Source organism: Rhinoraja longicauda, chromosome 3 (assembly GCF_053455715.1).
Source record: "Rhinoraja longicauda isolate Sanriku21f chromosome 3, sRhiLon1.1, whole genome shotgun sequence".
NCBI lineage: Eukaryota > Metazoa > Chordata > Chondrichthyes > Rajiformes > Arhynchobatidae > Rhinoraja > Rhinoraja longicauda.
The window spans coordinates 46,614,876-46,636,947 of record NC_135955.1 but is presented as its reverse complement, the minus strand read 5'-3'; the positions used below and the strand labels follow the sequence as shown (position 1 = coordinate 46,636,947).

The 22,072-nt window shown below is 40.6% G+C and overlaps 1 protein-coding gene across 1 annotated transcript in view; it reads left to right on the top strand.

The window, feature by feature from the left end:
- The window catches only part of LOC144592248 (low-density lipoprotein receptor-related protein 2-like), a 78,442-nt gene extending 57,948 nt beyond the window's left edge, over nt 1-20,494 (top strand). The window contains 14 exon segments of the mRNA XM_078396780.1: nt 934-1,305; nt 3,996-4,151; nt 4,189-4,311; nt 5,768-5,884; nt 5,962-6,087; nt 9,950-10,121; nt 11,223-11,444; nt 12,263-12,381; nt 12,454-12,593; nt 12,845-12,986; nt 14,037-14,183; nt 18,386-18,493; nt 18,690-18,767; nt 20,388-20,494. Of these exon segments, the coding sequence (XP_078252906.1) occupies nt 934-1,305; nt 3,996-4,151; nt 4,189-4,311; nt 5,768-5,884; nt 5,962-6,087; nt 9,950-10,121; nt 11,223-11,444; nt 12,263-12,381; nt 12,454-12,593; nt 12,845-12,986; nt 14,037-14,183; nt 18,386-18,493; nt 18,690-18,767; nt 20,388-20,494 (2,129 nt within the window).
- Nucleotides 20,495-22,072: the final 1,578 nt, after the last annotated feature.

Here is a 22,072-nt window from a genome sequence, read left to right as displayed (position 1 = left end):
AGCCAAAAAGTTAACTCTTGGCATTAAGTTTTATTTTGTAATGAAGCAGTTTAAAACTATTGCATTTAAATATTCAGTGCTAAAGAGCAGGGTATTTGCAGACATTCTCTAATAATCGAGATGGCTGGATATTCTATTTGCAAACAAAAAACATTCTCCAATAATTGAGAGGAGTAGAACATCTCGACTCAGCTCTGCAGATCTGTTCAGGATGCTTCCACCACCACCAACACATTTCCTGGTAAATGTAGCAAATTGACAGGGATGGTTTCCATGCAGCACAGATCAAGAATTTTGATATTAGTTGTGACAGGAATGAGTTCTGATATTTTCACTCTTTGCTAGTAGATGGATTCCACATCATAATGATTTAACACATGTAATCGACTTTAAACTTCCATTAACTGTGCTTGAAGACTAACTGCTACTTAATATGAGTTGAACTAATATCCTCCTTATTTGAAGGCCCGAGTATCTCTTTAAAAAAAAAAAAAAATGTATTTAAACTTTGTTCTTCCCTTTTGAGTTAATGGAGCATAAGTTCAAATTGATTCCTGGCATGAGGGGATGCTGCTTCCACTTCTGAGCTTAGAATAACTGTTAATCTTGTGAGAATACAGAAGAGGGTCTGAGCAAGCCACGACGTGGCAACTGGAGCTGCGTCTGGGATTGGGGCCTACTCTTGGCATGAAGGGTGAGCCATTTGCAGCCAAGGTTGGATTTCCTATCACAGTTAGATTGTTCGATGGCTCTACTTCCTAATCTACGGATATCTGTTTGATCATTGATTGAGTTGGTTTTCTCATTAGATCTTGGAACTGATGAATTAGTATATGTAGAGGGATGAAGTTATCATTTATGTTCAATGGTAAAGCAGTTTAAGGGGGTTGTAGTCTGCATTCCTTAAGTGAGAGTTTCATTTTTCTTTTTCAGGTATTATTTGCAGCTCAGGAGAGTTTACTTGCTTGAATAGCAGATGTGTCTCAGAGGTGTTTTTATGCAATGGTGAGGATGACTGTGGTGATGGAAGTGATGAAAGAGACTGTACTCCACCAATATGTGGCCCACATGAGTTTCAATGCCTTAATTCTTCGGAGTGTATATCCTCGAGTTGGATATGTGACCAGAGTGTTGATTGTATTGACCAGTCTGATGAATCTCTAGCGACCTGTGGTATTACAGCAGCTCCAGTTGTCTCCTGTCCTCCAAACGAACTCCAGTGTGGTTCGGGTGAATGTATCCATTCACAATGGTACTGTGATGGGGATACTGACTGCAAGGATGGAAGTGATGAAGCAAGCTGTCGTAAGTGACTCTTCAGTTGTCCTGATTCTTATTGCATTTTGCCCAACAAGTTGGAGCATTAAAAAAATAATAGAAATCGAGACACTTTGATCGCTTGTAGAACATATGTACGGTCGTGCGGCACTGTGGCGCAGCGGTAGAGTTGCTGTCTTACAGCGCTTGCAGCACAGGAGATCTGGTTTCGATCCTGACTACGGGTGCTGTCTGTACGGAGTTTGTACATTTTCCCGTGACCGCATGGGTTTTCTCCAAGATCTTTGGTTTCATCCCGCACTCCATAGACGTACAGGTTTGGTGTATGTGTAAATTGTCCCTAGTGTGTGTAGGATAGTGTTAATGTGTGGGGATCGCTGGTTGGCACGAACGGTGGGCTGAAGGGCCTGTTTCCGCACTGTATCTCTAAACTAAACTAAAGTCAGTTTCAAGTGCTCACACCATTGCACTTGTTGCCAATTTTCATTCTTTCTCTCTCTGATGGATATATATAGTGAGGGCTATAGTGAGGACTTTCTGGGTAAGATTCTGTGCTGCAACGTCCCATGTTTTTGGTAATCCTAGAGTTCACACAAAGGGTGAAATGGCACACCTATATGTATATTTATTTGATTAAGCCTTGATTATCCATTTTAGGCACCTGAATTACAGCCATGTAGGATTATTCAATAAACTGCATAGAATGTATTCAAAGCTGTGGGCCTCTTAACCATTCTTACAACATTTTGTCTCTTTTTTCATGCATTATGCTGCTTAATGTATTGAAGCATGATGTGTAAAAACAGAAACTAGAATGTTACTTGACTTAATACAAGGAAATGTTGCCTACAATCACTTTTGTCATTTTGTCAGGCCCCATTGTTTCAAACCTGCTGGTTGTCATCAGTGGTACAGTAGTGTTCTCGTGCACGGCCGTTTGTTCACTAAACTCGTGACATGTAAGATTCATTCATTATACTTTATTGTTGGACTCCAGGTGGGAATCCAGACCTAGCATAGGATCTCGGATCCATTGATGTGGATTGCGAGCCAAGAAGTCGAGTTAATTTTAAATCCGAATAATTTAACTGCAGTTTTACAGCTTTAATGTATGAATGTTAGACGCTTGAATGGTCACAATTGAAGTTCCAATTCCAGTTTGTTTTCCGAAAAGGTTTTTGGGACAATGCATCTGCACTCCTGCCTAAGGCTACAGCTGCTGGTCTCTGAGCTGCATAGGGCCACCTTGGCACTTTGCAGCAGGACAAGAGAAATCACACCTCGAGCATTCTCCCTACCATCTTCCCCCAACCCCCCATCCTTGGAGGCAGTGGGTGAATTTGGCACCATCAACACCTCCAAGATAAGATGGGTGGGTTGGATTTCCCTAGAAAGGGACCCGTTAGTTTGCTGCTGCATGCCATTATACAAACATTGAAGTTATGGAGGAGATTGGTAAAGGTGGGGTGGTGTATGTTGTATACGTGGATTTTAGTAGGGCTTTTATAAGGTTCCTCATAGTAGGCTAATCCGGAAGATTAAGATGTATGTGATCCACAATTACCTGGTCATGTGGATTCAAAACTGGCTTAGTCATAAAGGATAGAGGGTTGTGGTGGAAGGAAGATATTCTGGCTGAAGGTCTGTGACCTGAGATCTGTGTTGGGACCTCTGCTGAATATGGCCTGGATATAAATGTAGATGGGTTGGTGAGCAAGTATACTATTAACACCAAAATTGGAAGAGTTGCAGGCAGTGACGAAGGCTGCCAAAAGATACAGCAGGATATAGATCAGCTGCAGAAATGGCTGTTTGAGAAATGCAAGTGTAATCTGTTGCACTTGGGGAGGTTGAATATGAGGAGTATTGTGTGCAGTTCTGGTCGCTTCATTACAGGAAAGATGTGGAGGTTTTGGAGGGGTTACGGGGAGGTTTACCAGTGTGCTTCCTTGATTAGAGGGTTTCAGCTAAAAGGAGATTTTGGATAGACTTGGATTGTTTACTCTGGAACATTGAAGAATGAGGGAAAACTTGATAGAAGTGTATACAATTCTCAAAGGCATCGATAGAGTAGATAGTGAGATCCTTTTTGCCAGGGTCGCAATGTCCATCATTAGAGGGCATAAGGTAAGAGAGGAAAGCTTGATGGAGATGCACTGGGCAAGTTTTAAAAAAAAAAGTTTTTTGTTGCCAGGGATGGTGGTAGAGGCAAATATAGTAGCATTTAAGAGGCTTTTAGGTAGGCACACAAAAGTGCAGGGAATAGAGGAATGTAGATCAAGTACAGGCAGATGAGATCAATTTAACTTGGCATAATGTTTGGCACAAACATTGTGGGCCATGGGGCCAGTTCCTGTGCTGTATAAAATGGTTACAGAATCCATTGTTAAAGTATATACTGATAATGGCATGATAGGAACAACATCTGGACCTACTGGTAAATCGAGTTGTCTTGTTAGTGTAATTTAAGGTATTTTTCTGATTTACAAAGATATCAATTTTAAATGGAACAAGCAGGTTTTTAGCTCTGGAGAAATCCACTGGATATTGACCACAAGGCATACTCTTGTTTTCTTCAAGTTTTTAAGTTGAGTACAACGTTATCTTTAATATCAACCATTTATCCCTGTGAGAAATGGACAGAAAATTGTGCAAAAGCATTTATTGCAAATTGTGTGTGGTGGTAATGCATAATTGTGATTTTCCTTTTTTTCCAGCTCCTCGAACATGTCGACCAGATCACTTTGTGTGCAGCAATGGGGAATGTATCGCTGGAAATAATGAATGTAACAGAATTGCTGATTGCGCTGATGGCAGTGATGAACTCAACTGTAAAAGTGAGTGCTTAAAAGATACTCAAGGTCATAGTTCCAGTATATTTAAGTACTCACACTTTGTTTCTTTTCATAGTTATGGAATGCGTGGGGCCCCTGGACTTCAAGTGTCAGAGTGGTGAATGCATAAATATTGTGAAAGTCTGTGATCAACAGCAGGATTGCAAGGACTGGAGTGATGAACTCCAGGGAAAATGTTGTAAGTGCATTTGGGAGATGCTGGTTAATCTGGTCAGTTTGGCCCTTGGTCTGTTTTCACAAAGCATCGAGCCGGAAGTTAACTCTCCTCCCCACCACCCCCCCCTCCACCCACCTAGAAAATGAAAAATAAAATGGTGCCCAATTATTTGTCGGTACTGTTTTCTGTGAAGACGTTGGATTTGTTCACACTATAGCCAAATAACTAATGCAGTAATTACACAATACATCTTCAAGGAGAACAAAAGGTTATTTCCTAATTGGATTGTTTCACAATACGTTCACTTATTTGGTTGCTTTCAATATTTCTTTAGCTTTCTTCCTACGAGATTAATAATACTGGCAATTGTCCATCGGGATTTATCAACAAATGCAGCATTGATTTTTCAATAGTTTTAATCTGAAACTGATGTGCAAGTAATTTATTTAATCGCACCATAGCCTGTAAGTTTCATGTTGATTTAAATTCAATTCTGCCCAGAGTTGGTATTCTGCACTGCCAAATAGTGCTTTTAATGAATATTACCTTGAATATATGCTGCTTGTTACCAGGATATTAAAGTGTGAAGATTGCTGAATTGTTCCACAAGTTGTCAAACTTGGAATAAATATAAACTTGGGTGAGCATGGGAGAAAATGTTATCGCAAATCTAACCCTCGCATTGTGAACAAAATTTATTTTGGCTAGATTTAATCTTGCAGGTGAATCATTGCCAAGTGGTCAGTACACTGTTCTGACATGCAGTTAATTAGTATTTTACCTTTAGTGCTTTAAATGTCATTGTTTTTCTTTTATCTAACTGAATAATTTCACCAGAGGACAGCTGTGGATGAAGCAGATTTGAATCCAGCTCTGGCTTGGTTGAATGTTTAATTTGAGCTCCACATGGAACAAACCAATTAAATTGGTTTTGAGGCAATGTGCATGCATGCCCTTAGTTGATATTAAAGGTATCCTTGTCACAAGGATGATTTTCCATGTAAAATGTTAAAATCTGTTAGATTATGGTCTTGGTCTCAGTGGCTGTTTTGCAACTGATCTGGATATTTTTGACATTAAAGTATGGCAACTGAAATTAGTTGCTCTTTTTACCTCTACCCTGAACTGCAGAAATAGTCCATCAGTATTAGGGTAGGATTTTAAATGTTCTGGACAACATTTAGGAATGGTGTCTATCGAAAGTAAAATCTGGGAATGGCAGGTAGTTGGCTGAATGCAAGTCATTCTTCATCATATTTCTGAAACTTCTATTTCATGGGAACTTCATTGTGAATGTCTACTGGATTGAGAATTTCTAGATGGACGTAAGTTCTTGAGCATTAGTTCCGAGTTCAGTTTCTCAATGGATTTAAACGGTGAACAGTATAATATATGGAATAATTTAATTTCTCAGTTTAATTCATTATATGAATCGATTGTAATCCTGAGTGGAATTTCTTTTTGTTTCCCCCCAAAGATGTGAATGAATGCTTGTCAAATAATGGAGGGTGTTCTCACATCTGTCAGGACCTTGTCATTGGCTATGAATGTGACTGCCCTGCTGGTTTCAGATTGGTTAATAAAACATGTGAAGGTAAGCTAGACTCATTGTTTGACTATATGACATGGTGTATAAAGGGAAGCAATTAACAGATGTTGATTTATTTTTAGATATTGATGAGTGTAAAAGTCTTGAAACCTGCAGTCAACTTTGCATTAACTTGGAAGGAAGCTACAAGTGTGAGTGTCATAAAGGATATCACATGGATTCAACCGATTGGGTTTGCAAGTCAATGGGTAAGTAACTTTTAAATGGCAATAGCTCGATTAACAAATTTGGTCCCTACCAAAGATGAGGTTTAGAGATGCAGCGTGGAAATGGGCCCTTCGGCCCACTAAGACTGCAGCAACCATCAATTATCCCTACACTGGTTCTATGTTCTCCCAGTTTTGCATCCTACACACTCGGAGTAATAGACCTTGGGCTGAGGTGCCTTATCGTTTCATGTCGTGACCCACATCTCATATCTACCTGTATTTATAACATTGTGTAAAAATATTATAGGTTATATCTGAAACTCATCCAGAACAAAACCTGCATATATTTTGAAAATATGGAAAAAATCTCCAATCTTGTCAATTTTCTGAGTAGTAATTGTCCAATTAAAGCATGTTTGACATTGCGTCGGATGCCAATTGACCAATCACGTGCTTTATTTCAGGCTGGCTAGGCAGGGAGCCCACTGGGATCAATTGCAAGGTCATTGGATTTAGTTCATAATAACATGAAATGAGGTGTAACAGTTTAGTGCTCTCCCCCATTTAAGCCTATCTGTGGCCAGCTTGACTCACACAGTGCTTGTCAGCCCCTGTGAGGGGGACACATCTGTCCTTCCCGGAGAAGGTGGAGAGTAAGTCGGCGATCCCCTGACCTTCCCGGCTGCATGTGGAACTTTTACTGCTCAAAGAAAAAATCCTGTTCATGCAAATCCGCCAGAAATCCACCCAGGAAAACTCTCGCCAATCCGCGCCACTATCAAGGGGAGGGGGAGAGACTTGGCTCAAGTGGAAGCCGATCTCTCCTGCACCCACTGGTATAAGCCTGTAGCTCCTTGTCCGAGGTCCTGTCACAGCAGACTGGGACGGTGCTGGCTACTCAGGCTTCGAGTAAACTTATTTGGAGATGTGCCGGACAAGCAGCCTATCTTACAAGTGAATGCCCCAGTACTGCCCTCATCCTTGCCTTCAAACTCCAGCCGTCACTGGCTATCTGCATTGCAAGAGGCAGTGAGTCGTGCTCCAGATGACTGGTGCTAGGCACAACTGTTTATTTAAAAACTACTGTAACCTTAATAGAGTAACCCGGTGAGGATGTAGGTTGTAAGAAGTAATGATCTTTCAGTCATAGCTCAGCACTATTGACTGTTTAGGAAAGAACTGCAGATGCTGGTTTAAATCGAAGGTACGCAAAATGCTGGAGCAACTCAGCAAGTCTGAAGAAGGGTCTTGACCCAAAACGTCACCCATTCCTTCTCTCCAGAGTGGTGACATGTATTCCTGCAAGGCGTTGGGATAAAAAATAGTTTTGCATCTGGGAGCTGTGATATATCTGGCACTGAAATGAAAGGGACAGGGTAAATCAACTCAGTAACAGAAGGAATTATTTCCACAGCAGACCTCTTTGGACTGGCTGGTATCCACCGAGACAGATCATTACATCTGTAATGTCAACATTTGCTTCTTCTATTTTTCTGATTAGCTTAATTAATTAGTGTGCAACCTTTTGCACTGACGAGTTATGAATTCCTTCTCGATGATTTTTTTAAACTAAATCTGTGCAAGCAAACACAGTTACAAGGAGAATGTACAAGCCCCACACTACCAGCACCCATAGTCGGGGTCGAACCCAGGACCCTGGTGCTGTAATGCAACAGGTCTACTGCTTTGCCACTGTCGTCCTACAGTAGTATTTAAGGTTATCCAGCAGCATGTTTAGACTTGAGAGAAATTGTTGATTCTATAGTGTAAATTGGTATTTGATCAACTTCATCTGTCTCTACTCACCATTGTCATGAGGATTATTCTGTTTTTCTGCCTAAATTAGTCATCTTATCAGTTGTTTTTAAAAGTATTAGAGGGGGCTTGAGGATGGTGGGAGAGACTGGCATTGCTCATTGTGGTTCTCTGGAGCACAAGTAATAGGTCATGTTGAGATTTTCCAGTGTTGTGAACTTGACTAATAGCATCACCGTTAGCAAATTAATCTTGCTTTGCAAATGCATGCTTGTGTTGCAAATTGTACTGATCTGCATAATGGGGCACTCGTCCTTTGTTTGGACTTTAAGTTCTTCCTCTCTCGCCATGAAATTTGCTTTGAATGGGAGTGTGGCTGCTTGCTTGTCAGGATGCTTATTATAATAAAAAACAACCTTTCAATTTGGGAAGAATCAATTCATTCTAGAACCAATTCATTCTAGAAACAGAAGGGAGAACATAACACTTGAAGAACATTTCCTATTTGTGAACATTTGGTCCTGGATAAAATGTGGCTTAATGAATTAACCATGACCAATAAACCTGTACTAAATTTTCAGAAAGCATTTGATAAAGTGCCACACGCAAGGCTGCTAAGAAAGATGAGACCCCATGGTATCAAAGGGCAGATACAAGCATGGATAGCAGGTTGGCTGGATGGCAGAAGACAGTGGCAATAAAAGGGTTTTTTTCTGGTTGGCTGCCAGTGACTAGCTGAGTTTTGCAGGAGTCTGTGCTGGGGCTGCTGCACTTCACGTTGTATGTTAACACATGAGTTTAGCCAAGTTTGCAGATGATACAAAAATAGGTGAAGGACAGGTAGTGTAGCAGGGATTCTGGACAGGTTTGGAGAGTGGGCAAAGTGGCAGATGGAATATAATGTAGCAAAGTGTGGAGTCGTGCATTTTGGTAGTAGGAATAAAGGCGTAGACTATTTTCTAAATGGGGAGATAATCCAGAAATCAGAGGTGCAAAGGGACTTGGGAGTGCTGGTGCAGGATTCCTAAAAAGTTAATCTGCAAGTCAAATCGGTAATAAAGAAAGCAAACACATTTATTTCATGAGGGCTTGTATACAAAAACAGGGATGTATTGCTGAGGCTCTACAAGGTGCTGGTAAGGCTGCATTTGGAATATTGTGAGCAATTTTGGGCACCATATCTGAGGAAGGATGTGCTGGCTCTAGAGGGGGTCCATAGGAGGTTTACAAGAATAATCCCAGGACAGAGTAGGTTAACCTATGATGAGTGTTTGTCAGCACTGGCCCTGTACTCGTTGGAGTTTAGAAGAATGAGGTGGGACCTCATTGAAACATACAGAACAGTGAAACACTTGGATAGAGTGGATGTGGAGAGGGTGTTTCCACTAGTGGGAGAGTCTAGGACTAGATGTCATAGCGTCAGAATTAAAGGATGTTCTTTTAGGAAGGAGATGAGGAGAAATTTCTTTAGTCAGAGGGTGGTGAATCTATGGAATTCTTTGCCACAGAAGGTTGTGGAGACCATCAGTCGATATTTTTAAGGTAGAGATAAATAGATTCTTGATTAGTACAGGTGTCAGGTTCTGGGGAGAAGGCAGGAGAATGGGGTTAGGAGGGAGAGATAGATCAGCTATGATTTAATGGCGGAGTAGACTTGATGGCCTATTCTACTCCTATCACTTATGACCTTATATTAAAAGTTGAAATGAGGAGCTGCAGATGCTGCTTAATGCACAAAAGGATTTGAGGTGCTGGAGGAACTCAGCAGGTCAGGCACCATCTCTGGAGGACATGGATAGTGATTTTTTTGGCTCCAGCCCCTTCAGACTAATTTCCTTGCACACTCCTCCCTGCCCAATAACACACATTGGTCTTGATCTCCAAGAGTAAGATATCCTTTCGGCATTTTTGTGATGAAAGAAGTCCTGCAAATGCAACTGAGATTTCACTGACCTCTAATTTACATAACTTCAGCAAACAATTTGGTTGTGTGCAAGAAGTGCATTTAAGTTCTTTGCGTTTCCATCAATTCTGACCCTGTTCCGTACTCTACATTGTACCCACAGAACAATGTAATAATAAAGAGAATTAATTTACAACTTAATGACAGCCTGCTATTGAGGATGATTTTTTCTAAATCCTGCAGGGACAGAGCCTTTCCTGATCTTCACTAATCGACATGATATCCGGAAGCTCGGACTGCATCACCAGGATTACACCCCACTACCTCTGCATCCAAGAAATGCCATGGCACTGGATGCCGATGTGGCAGAGCAGAGAATATTTTGGGCTGACCTGGCACAACATACAATTTTCAGGTAACTGTTTTGAACTAATTAAAAACAAATTACTAAATTGTTAACATTTGCGATGGACCACAGGAAAACGTAACACCAACATTTTACAGTAACTTGAAAATGAGACTTGGATTTCAATTATTTTCTCCAGTCCATGATGTAGTAATCTTTCCATCTGGTAGATATCATGTGTTAATGAAAATGTACATTGCCATTCCACACTACTTCAGCTGATAACCCCCCCCCCCCCCTTCCACTTTCATGAATTAGATGAAACTGATGTATCATAGTCTGTTTACACAACTCAGACATGAGCCCCTCTGGCCTATCTTGTCTCTGCTGACCAGGATGTCCATTCATGCTAGTCTCATTTCCCTGCATTAGGTCCATATCACACTCTACCTTTTGTATCCATGTACCTCTCAAAATGTATTTTAAACATTGTAGAATGGAGATAGCCAATCAACCTCTAACTGAATTCACCTGCTGCTTTCCAACTCTTGCCCCCCCTCCTCCTGTCACCTCTTTTGACCAGCTATCTCCCATGTACACCAGTCTTGAAGGGTCCTAACCCAAAATGTTGTCTACTTCCCTCCACAGATGCTGCCTGAGTTCCTCCAACAGTGTATCTGCTCAAGATTTCAGCATCTGCAGCCATTTGTCTTGATTTTGCATACGTCAAGGATCACCTCTCTCCCTCGACATGCTAGGAAAGCCTATCCAACCTCTCATAATTTGAGCCCTCCAGTCGCAAATCATTCTGGTGAATTTTTCCTCACCTTTTTCCTGCTTAATGACATCCTTCCTACAGCTGGATGACCAGAACTGAACAATACTTCTGTGTGGTGTCACCAACAACTTTTGCAATTGTAACATAACATCCCAACTCCTGAACTCAATGCCTTGAACACGAATCAATTTTATCAAATGCTGCCTTCACTGTCCTGTCTACTTGTGACACCATGTATATTGAGAACACTTTGTCATGCAACTATTCATACCTTAAACTAGTGTCGCTAATCTGGCGTGTTTGTAATTCTACAAAATTGTTTTCTGCATTTCAAAGTAACAAGAAGCACCTACAAATTAATAAGTCTCCAATTTACATTATGTTTTGTGCAGTGTGACTTTTGATAAATGGGAACACCCAACTCTGACTTCCAGAATTAAGGCTGCAGGCTCCCCTGCAGGAATTGCAGTGGATTGGCTCTACAAGCATATCTATTGGACTGATCGAGGTGACAGGACAATATCTGTGGCCACTTTTGATGGAACCAAAAGGAAGGTTCTTTTTGACACAGACTTGCGGGAGCCATCATCTATAGCAGTTGATCCAATAACTGGGTACTGGGTTGTTTTTTTGTGCACTGGTGTATAAGATAGAGCTCTTAAGGATAGCGGAGTCAGGGGGTATGGGGAGAAGGCAGGAACGGGGTACTGATTGAGAATGTTCGTTTCGTTGGGTTGCTGCTGTCTAAATTACCTAAATTAGTGCATCGTATGGGAGGCGCATTCCCAATCTCGTTGTACCCCTGGGTACAATGACAATAAAGATATATTGTATTGTATTGTATTGTATTGTATGATCACATTGAATGGTGGTGTTGACTCGAAGGGCCGAATGGCCTACTCCTGCACTTATTGTCTATTGTCTATAAGGGCAATTGTTTTTTTGTAGAAAAATGGCACCGAGGTAAAAAGGCCTGTCTTATTAAATGTCAAAGCAGGCATGAAGGGCTGGAGCATCTACTTGAGCTTCCATTGTAGTTCAGCATGAATGACTGCAGTATTTCTACTGTACAATAATCATGCTTTGGATTTTTTTGCTGTATGATGAGTTATTAATGGTTGACTATTGCCTTGGCTGTGTGATGAATTGGTTCTGAGAAATGGGGATCTCTTGCTGTAGAGTTTATTCTGCCAAAGGTGGTATCATTAACAATATTCGGAGAAAACAGGAATTTTAGAAAATTAAATGACAAAAATCTACAACTATCCCATGTGGGTTTCAGTTTGCAATTATTTACAAATTTGTTAACTGTAAATAATGGGGAAATGGTTGAAAATTTCCAATGCTTTTGCAGAACTAGATGTAGTTGGTGTTAATGAATAGTTGAATCTGACGGTCAGTTTTTGCCATTTAATTTGTTTTCTTTCTCAAGGTTTGTTTACTGGTCAGACTGTGGTGAACCGGCCCTCATTGAAAAAGCAGGAATGAATGGTGCTGACCGCCAGCAAGTTGTTAGTAGAGAGATTGAGTATCCAACTGGCATTGCACTTGGTAAGAACATTTCTTTCAGGAAACTTTTCTTCCTGCATTAGAATGGTTTAGTCATTGAACATTTTCCCACAGATCTTGTAAAAAGTCGCTTGTATTGGGTTGATTCAAAGATGCACATGTTGTCAAGTGTAGACCTAAACGGTCAGGATAGAAGAACAGTGCTGTGGTCACTGGAATTCCTCCTTCATCCTTCTGCAGTTGCTGCATTTGAGGTAAAACTTCCCACCTTTAGAATAATTTAGATTTACAAACTTCCAATGTAGATTGATTTGTCAATGGTACAACAATCTTAGTGAAAGATTTCATTGTGTTGGGCATATTAATGTAATTTCAATTTTTAAATCTACGACCCTATGACAAGAGAATGCTAACTTTAAATTCTACATTTGCTAACTGAATAAAATCAATGCATCGTGTGTGCGTGTGGTCATCCCTTTCCAAAGTACAAATTATTTTGTTCTAGGATACTGTCTTCTGGATTGATGAGGGGACCAAAGCAGTTCATGAAATTGATAAATACGGAGGAAATGATGTGGTAGTTTTGGCCTCCAACCTTCATGAACCTTGGGACATTATAGTTTACAGTGAACTGTTACAACCACTTGGTATGGTTTAACTTTTATCATGGCTTTATGTACCTGAATTCATTTCAGTCAGTTACCTGCCTATTGAATTATGGAATTGTGAAAATAAAGACTTAATCCTTGGCCCAAACCTAATCTACCATTTGGTAAGATTGCAGTTGAACTTCACAATGCTGCTCTTCCATTCCAAAGCCATAATGTGGCCTATTGTTTGTTGCAAATTCATTATTTTGACCAGCTATTAGCTGGTTATAAAATCACATCCAAGATATTGGTGTTGACCATCAAATTAACTTGCTATGGCATTAAAACAGCTAGCAGTTAGAATACGAATTGGGTAATTAAATCTTTGAGTTGAAACTTTCGGTAAGTGTAGTCCACCATCCTATTAAGCCAACTCACTGCAACATTGACATGTTGCCTGTAATAATCTGTACTTCCTTTGCACCACCTTTGCCATAAGTCTTGATATTGGATTGTATCAATTCATCCTAATCTGGTATCAAAATTGAACATTTGCAACTACAGCTTTCAAGTGTTACAAATTTTGAAGGATAGTGAACTTTAGAAAGAATGGTGAGCTGGTCCATGATGTGCTCTCCCTTCATTAGAAGCTTGCAATTCCCAGGTCTGGTTGGGGATAACCATTCTTGGTCTCTGGAAATTGGGTCTGGACTGTGAGCCGAATATTGTCTGGATGCCTTCCCCCAAAACGTCCCTGTTAGTTGAATTGGAGGTGTTGCCAGTTGTTAATCACTGATTTTAATGTTTAACTGTCAGTTGTGCACAAACAACTTTTATCTCCTTGAAGCAATGCCCAATAAAATAAGCAATCCTGAAACGGTGTAGCATGACATAGGACTCAAGTTGATTAATTGTCCAGACCATGCACGTGTGGAAGTCTGGGGCCGCTGACAGCTGAAGCCGTGGCACCAAATGGAACCTAGTGAAAGATGGCATGGTTTGGCCCATGTTTCTGAAGCATTATAGCTAGCCGGTGATCTGATGGCAAATGTGCTGCAAATGCATTGTTCATTTTGTACCTATAGATTTTTTTCTTTTTGTGCTCAGGTAAAAATTGGTGTGGCAAAAATAGAAATGGGGGCTGCGAATTCTTGTGCCTGCCTTCCCCATTGTCTAACACAAAGTCGTCGAAATATACCTGTGTGTGTCCACTTGGAAAGGAGCTGGAGCCAAATGGGCAGCGGTGTAGAATGGGTATGAAATATACCGTTAATCTCTAAACCTTGCTTCATATTCATTTCTCTTGAAGCCTGTGTTCAGTGCTCAAGTTCAAGATGTTAATGTAAAATGGATTGGAAACTAGTGCCTGCCATTTATTAAATTGTCCTTTCAGGGAAATTACGCGAGGACAATTTTCCTGAATAGATTCGATGAAGCAAGTGAAGTAAAATTGAAGTTATATGCAATTGAAACACAAGTGAAGGGAGAAATTCAATAGAAAAAGTTTATAAATCAGCAAAAATCCAATTGAAAGTTTGTATTTGTCCTATAACTTTGGCAAAATTAAGATGTGGTCGCTGGTCGGTGCGGAGTTGGTGGGCCTAAGGGCCTGTTTCAGAGTTGTATCTCTAAACTAAACTAGAAAAATTGAAAAGGCTAAAGTGGACATGCGTTGCAGAGTATAGAATCTAGATATGACACTGATACAAACGTTTTGATGCCTTTGAATGAAGCATTCCTCTAATTGTAGAATAATATCTGGAGTTGCATTTCTGTGCACGTAGCAATTTATCAGAGTGAAGGCCAACATTGCTTGCATATTTTGAGGATCTACTCGCAAAAATAATTGGACTTTAGGTAAACATAGGGTTATAGTTATGACTTAGAAACATAGAAAATAGGTGCAGGAGGAGGCCATTCGGCCCTTCCAGCCAGCACCGCCATTCATTGTGATCATGGTTGATCGTCCACAATTAATAGCCCGTGCCTTCCTTCTCCCCATATCCCTTGATTCCACCAGCCCCTAGAGCTCTATCTAACTCTCTCTTAAATCCATCCAGTGATTTGGCTTCCACTGCCCTCTGTGGCAGAGAATTCCACAAATTCACAACTTTCTGGGTGAAAAAGTTCCTTCTCACCTCAGTTTTAAATGGCCTTCCCTTTATTCTAAGACTGTGGCCCCTGGTTCTGGACTCGCCCAACATTGGGAACATTTTTCCTGCATCTAGCTTGTCCAGTCCTTTTATAATTTTATGTTTCTATATAAGATCCCCTCTCATCCTTCTAAACTCCAGTGAATACAAGCCTAGTCTTTTCAATCTTTCCTCATATGACAGCCCCGCCATCCCAGGGATCAATCTCGTGAACCTACGCTGCACTGCCTCAGTTACAAGGATGTCCTTCATCAAATTAGGAGACCAAAACTGTTCCCGATACTCCAGATGTGGTCTTACCAGGGCCCAATACAACTGAAGAAGAACCTCTTTACTCCTATACTGAAATCCTCTTGTTATGAAGGCCAACATGCCATTAGCTTTTTTCACTGCCTGCTGTACCTGCACGCCAACTTTCAGTGACTGGTGTACAAGGACACCCAGGTCTCGCTGCACTTCACCCTAACCTAACACCATTGAGATAATAATCTGCCGCCTTGTTTTTGCCGCCAAAATGGATACCCTCATATTTATCTATATTATACTGCATCTGCCCACTCACTCAACCTGTCCAGGTCACCCTGCAACCTCCTAACATCCTCTTCACAGTTCACACTGCCACCCAGCTTTGTGTCATCTGAAAACTTGCTAGTGTTGCTTCTAATTCCCTCTTCCAAATCATTAATATATATTATAAACAGTTGCAGCCCCAACACCGAGCCTTGCGGCACTCCACTCGCCACTGCATTCTGAAAAGGACCTGTTTACTCCTACTCTTTGCTTCCTGTCTGCCAACCAATTTTCTATCCATGTCAACACCCTACCCCCATACCATGTGCTCTAATTTTGCTCACCAATCTCCCATGTGGGACCATATCAAAGGCTTTCTGAAAGTCTAGATACACTACATCCACTGGCTCCCCTTCATCCATTTTACTTGTCACATCCTCAATATATTCCAGAAGATTAGTCAAGCATGATTTCTCTTTCATAAATCCATGCTGACTTGGACTTATCCTTTTACTGCTATCCAAATGCACCGTTATTACCTCTTTAATAATTGACTCCAGCATCTTCCCCACCACCGATGTCAGGCTAACTGGTCTATAATTCCCCGTTTTCTCTCTCTTGCTCCTTTCTTGAAAAGTGGGATAACATTAGCTATCCTCCAATCCACAGGAACTGATCCTGAATCTATTGAACATTGGAAAATGATGACTTGCAATGTTGCTTGATATTTGCAGTTTAAGTGAATGCTATTTATTTAATATGGCATTCAAATCATTTATGGATTGGATGCCAGAATATCAGGTTTGGTTTTTGATCATAGCAATCAAGCTTTTTTTTGTTTTGCATGTGAAGATTCCGAAGGTTAGATCCATTAGTTAATTTAGTTAACATTGCGAAAAATGCTGATTACTTCTAAAGTGAACAAAATGTACCTAGTTTTAATTCCTTTTGAAGAATTTCACGTGCATGGATTACTCCATGTCAGGCATGAGGTTGGCCCCAAATCACGCAAACTTCCAATGGTTAAAGTTTGAAGACTGCACTGAATAGAAACTGGGAATAAATACAAAAATTAGATTCTGGAAATCTGATATGAACGTGATGCTGGTCGGGTGGAAAATGCAGAGTAAATGAACAATCTATAACCTTTCACTAGAACCAGGAGATGTTGCTTCTTGCAGGGAAGAGGGAGGGTAGAAAATAAGTTATGATGGTGCTCGGGCAGTCTGCCAGACTGTGGTGAAGCTTTATTAATTGTAGCTGATACAGTAGAAACAGGTCCTTCAGCCTAACTCATCCATGCCAACCAAGACACCCCATATAAACTTAGCCCATATCTCTCTAAACTATCCATATACCTGCCTAAGTGCTTTTAAATGTTGCTGTAGTACCTGCCTCAACTACCACTTCTGGCAGCTCATTCCATATCCCCATCATCCTCTAAGTGAAAAGGTTGCCCCTCGGATTCCTATTAAATCTATCCCCTCTCCTTAAACCTATGCCCTCTGGTTCTTGATTCCCCTACCCTGGGTAAAAGACACTGTACATTCACCCTGTCTATTCCCCTCTGATTCTTTACACTTCCATAAGATCATCCCTTGGCCTCCTGTGCCCCAAAGAATAAAGTCCTAGTTTGCCCAATCTCTTCTGCTAGCTCAAGCCCTCAAGTCCTGGCAACATCCTTCCAAATTTTCTATCTGGAGAAAGGAAATGAAATACTGGTATTGATTTAAAAACCGTGCTGACTGAAAGTTGGTGATCTGGAAAATAGAATGCCTTCAATTTGTGGTTTCTCCAAAGTAGAGGAAAGTACAGAGCAGGTGTTGCTCCTGTGGTAAAAGAGGAGAGGTGTAGGTCAAGATGGGAGTAGAAGGATTGTTCCCTTCAGAATGACAGAAGGAGAGGGAACGATGTCCTGTAATAGCATCACTCTGCAGCTGGAGGGAACTTGGATATCTTCTTCTTGCGTTTGAGGCAGCAGAGGTTATGAAGCTGCTTCTGCTTCTGCTGTCTCTGTTTGTTGTCGTTCGCCTGACTGAGGTCAGTTGACAGGGCTCACCACGGGGAGGTCGACAGCGTGAGCCCCAACTTGGATATAAATGTGGAGATGTGCAGGGTGGAAGGCAAGGGAATATTATTTGCTGTTGAGTACAGTTGACAATGATTCTACTCTCCCATGTCCTCTTCAGTACATTGACTGCTGTCTCCAGTTCTCATACAGAACTTTATTTTGTCACCCTTGTTGCCAATTTCCACCCTTTCACTTCCACTTCATCCACTGACTCCCCTTCAAACAAAGGAGATGCGACGCCTGCTCTAGTTCTTCCCTTCCCATTTTGGATAGAGACCAGTGTCCACGATGAGCAGGATCTCACTACTATGACCACCTGCTTTTTACTAGAATCTCATTCATTTCCTAGTTTCTCTATTTTCTGAAGGCACCTTCTACACCATGTTTCTGAGGAGTCTCTTTTCCCTTTAACTCAATCTCAGATGGAGCCTATGACTAGCCATACTTGCATCAGTATCTCAGTCTCTCCTATCAAAGCCATGTTCTCTGTCCTTCCCCTCTCACCCGTGCCTTAATTTGCTTTTTTCCAACTTTTCCATCGTCTTAAGTCATTGATGGAATGAATTTACTTGCCCTGCCCCAGGTGCTGTCTAGCTGCCTGTAGAAATATTTCTACATTTGTTTTTCTCGATCATGTGTGCCTTTAACTTAAATGTCATGCCTAGTTATGGCTTTGTGTACTTGTGTATTTGGATGACGTTTGAATATTTATTTATTTACAGCAAAGCAATATAAAAGTGTTGCAGAAACAACAACCTTGGTGTCTACCTTAACCTCTACTTCTAAACAACTGCCTTCTAACTTTCAAACAACAATCACATTAACTGAAGGTAACGAAAATGAACCTGTTTTTAATTGAATTTGCAATGGGAAGCCCTGCTCAGGGCCTTTGTTACATTGTTTAAAGTTATTGATGTACGTTACTCCAGTTTTAGTAGAATAATTGTGTTATTCAGATATTTCACTCTAGCCTGTGCTATAGGTCAATGAATTATCAAACTTACAATTGTTTTCTGTTCATAATAGGTAAAAATTCAAGTGTCCTTGATGAAGAACACAAACCCATGAATGGCTCTGAGTTTGGATGGATTGCACTTGCTATTTGTAAGTATTTCAAAATGGGGAAAACAATTCCTATCTTTGACACTTGATTTTGACCACTCTGGGGTTATCCACATTACAATAAAAGTGCTGCGCATCTTAAAACGTGAAGGTAGGTAAATCTTGAGGGCCTGATTGGGTATATCTGAGAACGCTGGGAAACTAGAGAAATTGCAAGAACCCTGGCTGAGATGTGTACATAATTATTGGCCGTGGTGAGGTGCTGACAGAATAGAGGGTGTATGTGCCTTTATTTAAGGGCTGCAAAGAAAACCCTAGGAACTGTAGACCAATAAGCCATCTGTGGTAGATAGTTAATAAAAGGGATTCGGAGGAGTAAGATATATCTGTATTTGGAAAGAGGGTAGATTGGGATGGTCAGCACAGCTTTGTGCTTGGGAGATCATGTCTCAAATATATGTTTAAAGTCTACAAGAATATATATTGAGCAAGGCCTTCAAGATGCTGCATGATCAGCTGATCTAGAAGGCTAATTGGACACAATTGACTTGATGGTAAGAAGAAGAGGCTGATGCTGGAAGGTTGTTCTTCAAACGGGAGGCCCATGATTAGTGCTGGGACTGTTTGTTATCTACCAACGATTTGGATGAGACTATACAAGACATGGCTAATAAGCTTTCAGATGACGCTATAATAGGTGGAAGCATAGACTGAAGTAAATAAAGAATTACAATGGGATTTGATCAGCAGGGTAAGTGGGCTAAGGCATGACAAATGGAGTTCAATGCAGATAAGTGCTAGGTGTTGTATTTTGGGACGTCAGTGCAGGGCCTTCGCAGTGAACAGTGGGGCCATGGTGAATGTTGTAGAACAGAAGGACCTCGGGGTACAAGTACGCAGGTCACTGAAAGTGCCATCATGGGTAGAAAGGGTGGTGAAAGAGGTTTTTTGGCATATTGGCCTACAGCAGTAAAGACAGTACAGACATTGGGATGTTATGTTACAATTGTGCAAGGTGGTGGTGTGGCCCCATTTGGAGTAGTGTTCAGTTTTGGTCACCCTGTTATAGGGAAGATGCTATGAAGCTAGAAAGTGCAGGAACGATTTGAGGATGATCTCAAAGAACTGAGTTATAGAGAAGTTGAAGGCTAGAATTATATTCTTTGGATCATGGGAAACTGGGAGTGATCTTGCAGATGTGTTTAAAATCACGAGGGCCAGAGAAAGGGTGAATGTGTTGTCTTTTACCCAGGATAAGGGAATTAGAGGCCATGGGTTTGAGTAAGGGGTAAGATTTAATAGGAACCTGAGGGGCAATTTTTTGTTCGGGTGATTGGTATAAGGAACAAGCTGCCAGTGAGGCAGGTATAATCTATTTGAAGGATATCTGGACAGGTGCATGAATGGGAAAGGTTTAGAGGGATATATGGGTCAAACATGGACAAATGGGATTGGCATTTTGGTTGGCATGGATGAGTTGGGCTTGTATTTATGGCTGACTCTAAAATGGCACTATTTTGGCCAACTTCCCACAATAGTTAATTGGAAGAGGAAGACTCCATCCTAAAAAGTTCAAATCCATCCATAATTCTCAAACTATAATTTTAGCTATCTCAGTCGATGAAGCTATTCTTTCACTAATACTGACTCTTTATTTTTCAGTGCTTGTGACTATGTTTGTTGCAGCTGGCTACATTAAATGGCAGGAGTGGCAAAGGAAGACTCAGCAAAGCATGAATTTTGAGAATCCAGCCTTTCAATGTGATTGATTGCACAAAGCAAATTAAAAAAATAATTCTTAACATGTTTTGTCGGTGTTTACTTGCTAAACCGTTGGTGAAAGTATGGATTTTTTTGGATTTTTTTTTTCTCAATTTTTAAAATTTTTATAATTGATTACAATACATATAACAACAACAGTAAACCCCATCCCTCCCCTTCCCTACATAATCATGAAAACAAACAAACAAAAACAAACAAATAAATAAATAAAAATACATTTTTTTTAAAAACATAACTACAATGTGACAAAAAAGACAAAAGCACAAAAACATGAGGCAAGGTAATTTTCACAAGTCAAATATTTCAGTATTTTCACTGCTGGATTCAAAGAAGGTACAAAAGCATGTGGCATTGAGGGGATAGTTTTACTTGTCCTTAATATACTGCAGCACTGGGTTCCATATGTTGAAGAACTTTTGAGGGTTGCCAGACAATTCATATCTCAACCTCTCTACGTGTAATATGCCCATTAATTCTCTTAACCAAGTCTCAAACTGAGGAGCAGAGTCTGATTTCCATAGTTTCAAAATACATCTGTTGGCAATTACCATACCATAAACCAAGATTGTGCGAGCATTATGGTCTAGCTTCTCAAGCGTTGTGGAATACCCGAATAGAGCAGTTTCAGGGTCCGGAGTTAAAGTGACGTTTAAAACAGTAGAGTACCATTGAAATAAAAGACACCAAAAGTTGTGAAGTTTTGGACAAGTCCAAAAGTGGTGAGCGAGTGTACCCTCAGCGGTCTTGCATCTATTACACAAAGGTGAGAGATCAGGAAAGATTTTATGCAGCTTAACCTTAGAGTAGTGTAATCTGTGTATAACCTTGAATTGAATCAGTTGTAGCCTAGAATTAATAGAACAGGATTTTATACTTTTCAGTACTACCTTCCAGACATCGTCATCAATTTCAATGTTAAGGTCTTCTTCCCAGGTTTGTTTTATTTTTAAAGTAGATTTACCTAGTTTGTTTGAAAAGATACCTACAAAAGATGAGATTAGGTTCTTTGCTTCCGGGGGACCCAGCAAAATTTTGGACAACGAGTCGTCTTCGGGCAGGGACTCAAAAAGCGAATTGTTTTGTCGAACATAATTTCTCAGCTGTAAGTACCTGAAGAATTGAGTTTTGGGCAATGAGAACTTGGATTGTAGCTGATCAAATGATGCAAAGTGTCTATTTATGTAAAGATCTTTTATTGTAACTATCCCTTTACAGCTGCATTCTTTGAATGCTGTGTCTAAATGATGGGGGGGAAAGCGTGGTTATGCCAGATTGGGGCGTGCATTGACGTATTCGGAAGCTCACAAACTTTCCTAATTTGGTGCCATATTCTCTGAGCATTGGACAGAGTGAAGTGATCCTCTCTAAGAGAGGTGAGAGATCTGGGTAATGAAAAAAGGAGAGCAGGGAGAGAAGTTTTTGGGGTTAAGCTTTTTTCAATCGCCAGCCAAGGGGGCAGGTCATATCCAACTCCCCGTTCATATGCATACTGCCAGTATACCATGACTCTAACATTGGCCGCCCAATAGTAATATAAAAAGCACGGTAACCCCAGTCCCCCATGT